Source organism: Crocuta crocuta, unplaced genomic scaffold (genome assembly GCF_008692635.1).
Source record: "Crocuta crocuta isolate KB4526 unplaced genomic scaffold, BGI_CrCroc_1.0 scaffold190, whole genome shotgun sequence".
Taxonomy (NCBI): domain Eukaryota; kingdom Metazoa; phylum Chordata; class Mammalia; order Carnivora; family Hyaenidae; genus Crocuta; species Crocuta crocuta.
Window position 1 is genome coordinate 4,153,100 of NW_027527955.1, and position 4,530 is coordinate 4,157,629.

Genomic DNA, 4,530 nt, shown 5'->3' on the forward strand with positions numbered 1-4,530 from the left:
TCTGAACTGACAAAATGTTAATTTTGGAAGTGCTTTTAATCACTGTTGTCCCCAACAGACAAGAATGGCTTCATGATGATTAAATAAAGAAACCCATATCTCCAACAGACGCATATATCCGACCCTCTATCACTCCATGCAAAGTAAGGGTCGGTCTGAGAGTATTTTCCCTAAACTCCTAACGGAAATGGCAGACAACACGCAGGAAAGGCTAACCTTTGAACCGACCAGCTTCAAGTTTTTAGAGCTCTTTGGACCAAAATTTTAAAAAAATCATGTAGCAGTTTAAAAAAAAACAACAATGATTTACAAATTATAGAAAAGATACGTCATCTACAGTGTATACCAGGTGACTCATTGATTTTTTTTTAACCCACATCCAAATGAATCATTACATTAAAACTACCATCTTGGATCTTGGTGCTTTCATAAATTCTGAATTTACAGTGAGGATGGGGACACAGCCCAATTTTTGTTGTTGTTGTTGTTCTTGCCCTTTTCTAGGGAGAATTAGGCCGAAAAGAGTAGGGAGTGAAACCTTCATTCTTTGGTGCAGGCCCTATAGAGCAGACTTCAGCCTGGGGCCCCTTTTTATGGTCAAATTAAAAACCTTTGAAAACAGAAGTTTATCATGGATATGCTGACAGATCCTTACCCTGAGAAGGGCTAGCAGCAACACAGTAATATTAGGAAAGCTGTCCCTCAAGCACCATAGCACTTCAGCGCGGGGTACAGAGTTGTCTAATGGGCGCTGTTGGTCAGCAAACGACCGTGATTTAATGTGCGTGAGCCTTGGTCACACAGTGGCTCCGTGACCCTCTACGCTAAACCAATTTTTCTTCTCTTTTCTTTTTTTTTCCAACTGAAAAATGCCTCAAAGGGTGAGGGATTCCAATTTTAGCCTTCATTCGTGGATATATTGCTTTCTTTCAACAATATCTGACGGGCCTGTTAACCACCACCCATGGGGGTGCTGGGCATTGCGAGAAGGTCTCACTGAATACAAAACACCAAGTGTTTTCAGCAGTTTATTTGTATTTTTTCTCTGCTTATTTGAATATGCACCACGTGTAAGTTAGATTAGGGCTACGGTAGAAACATTTTCAATGACTGAAATCTTACTTTTCCTGCTAATGATGTGGAGCAAATCACACATTCATTGATTATGACGAAGGAAATGACTTCTGCTACAATGTCGAGAAAAAAATGTGTTCATCAATAGGAACAGTTCTCATCTACAGAGATGATTTACACGATGCAAGTCATGAAGGAGTTCTTCTTTAATTAGTCTACTACCAAACTGAAAAGATGGATCTAAAAATTCCCTTGAAGATACCATTTGGTTGGTCATGTATCAATAAAGGAAAGACAGTCCCCATCAGCAGGCCACCACCATAAGAGCTATATTAAATACTTAGGAAAATAATATATGGAAACACTGTGAGAATGATTTAAGTTGATAATTACAAAGATACACTGCCATAATGGTACATATTTATTCTATGATAAAGTAAAATAAAAAATAAGATCAATTTGGTTATAGAAATTCCTTAAAGAACACCACCACTTAATTATTTCAAACTTGAACTATCCCAAGAATGTTGTGAAAAAAATTAGAAAGCACTGGCTAAAAGCAAAGCAGTCTGGATACACCAATGTAATCAGCATGCCTTGTGCTTGTCTGTTAACCCTCTGAGTACATCTCTGACATTCAGAATCTCAATAGCTTAATGCTAAAGATTGCATTCCATCTGATTACTCAATATTTCTACTTGACAGGTCACATTCCACTCTTTATTCAGCATAAATCACTCAAATTCTACAGCGATGCACTGGGACCCCCATGTTAAATGGGCCCTGCATTCCTCCAAGCTGCCCGTCTGCAGCGTGCCAGGAGACACTCCACAGCTTTGCAGGGCCCACAGTCCACCTAGACTTGGATGGAAAAAGGCCTGAGCCTTGCACTGTCGCGCTGTACATAGATGCTGTAGCAATATATGCAACGCCCATGGGAAAAACAGTAATTCGGAGAAAGAAACGAAAGTGACAGTGTATTGCAGGTAGGTCTCTGCCCATAGGATTCTTCATATTCACACATTTAAAGTTGAGGCCAACTTATATAGCTACTTCTTAGTCTCAGAATAGTGCTTTGCTTTATAGGTCTAGAGAGAGCAGTAGTCTCTGACCAGTTCAAGGTATTTTACTAATATGGAGTCTATCTATACACCAACACCCTTCCTGGCATTCGGTCCTCCCCTCCCCCATCCCAAACCCAACTGATTTGTGCTACTCTGTGATATGTACACTATCATTCCAGAACTCTCTTAATGGGGGGGTGGGGTGGGGATTCTCAATAAATAATCTACTGTTTACATGTCAGGACAACGCAGACCAAATTGATAAACCAAAATGTGGAAGAGCAAAATATTAGGGACATTCCGTTGCAAAAGCTATGACATGTTGTGATTTTAAAATACATATCAATACAGACCATACTTTATGGGTTGAAGAGTGAAAAGCAGCAATTGAAGACCAATGTGTATTTGAAAATAAGGAACTGACTATACAAATTTCAAGACGTTCAGATACTGAAGTATATTCAAAACAGAGACAATAAGTGCTGTTCAGCCCTCCAGGTGCAAATTTCATGACACACTCACTGGTTGTCTCCTGGACCACACTGCTGAGCAAACCTTAGCGGGACATTTGAGTTGGACCCCTGCCTCCAAGACACCATGGCTAGCGTCTTCTCTAAGCACTGCAGTGACACACCGGAAGTCACAGGCCCCGTTCCGAAATGGGACACATTCCAGAAGAAACTCACGGGGGAAACAGGGCTGGGTTGTGAGAAAGGTTTGGTAACAGGAGTGAAAACACAGGTCTCAGGACTTGGCTCAAAGGGAGAAAAACAATATGTCTCTCTGGACAGCTAAAGACCGTGGTATTAAAACATCACCTTGGGGAACAGCAGTTTCATTCTTAGGGGTATCTTCTAGGTCTTCTATCCTGTTCTTCCTGGGAGACTGTACATAGGTAACCTAAAGGTGCACATGGAATTCTCTTACCAACGGTTTGTTTTCTTAAAGCCCATTTTTAGAACATTCTGGATTGTGCTTTCCCTTGTGCTTTCTCCCTGGCCACCTTGCAAAGCACTTGCTTCTAGTCCCCTGGGCCCCCGGACTCCTGTGTATGGATTTCATACTCTACATTGATTTCACACTGAAGACTGCAGTGCATGAAAAGCAGGTGAGAAAAAGAACAGGATCTTGTTTCTTCTTTCTGGTTGAAATCCCAGCCCTATAGAGCACCTAGCAATTTATTGCTCTTTCCCACCAGTTGTTTTTATTCCTGTAGATGTCTCGTCCTGAGCAGGCAGACCCTCATTCACCAAGCACAAGACGAGATGCGGTGATTTCCGAGGGTCTGCGCTGGCACTAGCAGCAGCTGATGTGGAAGCAGCATTTCTGGGACGTCATCAGCCCGTCTTCATATGGAGACAATTTGGGGGAAGGGGGTGCCATCTATTTCCTGGGTCCGGCTGTTTTGCCTCAGACCCAACTGCCTCCACTTGGGATGCAGGGCTCGCGGGAGCTGAGAGTCCTACCTCGAATGAAAAAGTCCCTTTTGTAATGGGATTGTGAAAGAGACATCTTATGTACTAAGTTATAAGCCTGCTATATTCTAAACCCACGAAAAAATGACAAGCAAGATATCGTTCTAGATGTCCTTCTCGTCTGGACATCTCAGCGTCTAATAACATCTCTTGATCTGCAGCAAAATCAAGAAATGTGTGTACACATCCAGAGGCCTGAAAAATTCCCCGGGGGCTCTCCATAAAATCCTATGCACTCAGAGGGTTAACATATGCTATATTACATACTGCAGATCCTAGTTTGACTGATGAACACATTCATTGCTTCTATGTTTAAAAAAGTTGCAAATTAGCCTTAACCCTTTGAGGACCCTGTTAGCAGCAAGTTGCCATCTTCGCAAACAACATATGGTCATCTCATTCAGCAAAGAGAAATCGCTCCAAAGATACCAGAAAACACACTTTCTGTTCTGCCATTCAAGCATTGAGTGCTAGATAGATCAGATGAAACCATTTTACATAAATTTGGAAAAAAGTCTCAGAGTCTCAAAGGGCTAAGCTAGGACTTCGAGTAAAAGGGTCTTATTAAAAGGGCGAGTTTGGGGAGCGAACAGTCTCAGATGAGCTTGGGGAGTAGTCTTCCGATTCCGAGTTGAGTTCAGGCGGAGCTGGCTGGGCCTTGTACCGGCTCCTCACATCCTGGTTGCGTCTTCGTCGGAAAACCTGCCCCTCCTTATCAAGAGCGGTGGTCTAGCAGGGGCATAAAATGAGAAAGAGGACAATTAGGCTGAAGGAAGTGGTGAAAGAGACACTTTCTGGAACTTTCTGAGGTCAGAATAATATGCTGGCCAACTTAACTGTCCATCGTGGCTCGCTTGGGTTGACAACAGCCACCACAGTAGGGGGAACTCTCTGCTCCCTACCCCCCCCCCCCCAAT

The 4,530-nt window shown here is 42.6% G+C and overlaps 1 protein-coding gene across 3 annotated transcripts in view; it reads right to left on the reverse strand.

The window, feature by feature from the left end:
• Positions 1–1,015: 1,015 nt before the first annotated feature.
• Positions 1,016–4,530, reverse strand: part of DCLK1 (doublecortin like kinase 1) — a 396,113-nt gene continuing 392,598 nt past the window's right edge. For 2 of the 3 annotated variants that reach the window (XM_077752539.1, XM_077752541.1), the window contains one exon: positions 4,206–4,342. In XM_077752539.1, coding sequence (XP_077608665.1) covers positions 4,285–4,342 — 58 coding nt within the window. In that variant the 3' untranslated portion in view covers positions 4,206–4,284. Of the gene's footprint in view, positions 4,343–4,530 lie in introns of all 3 variants that reach the window. The other variant, XM_077752540.1, reaches the window with a different exon arrangement.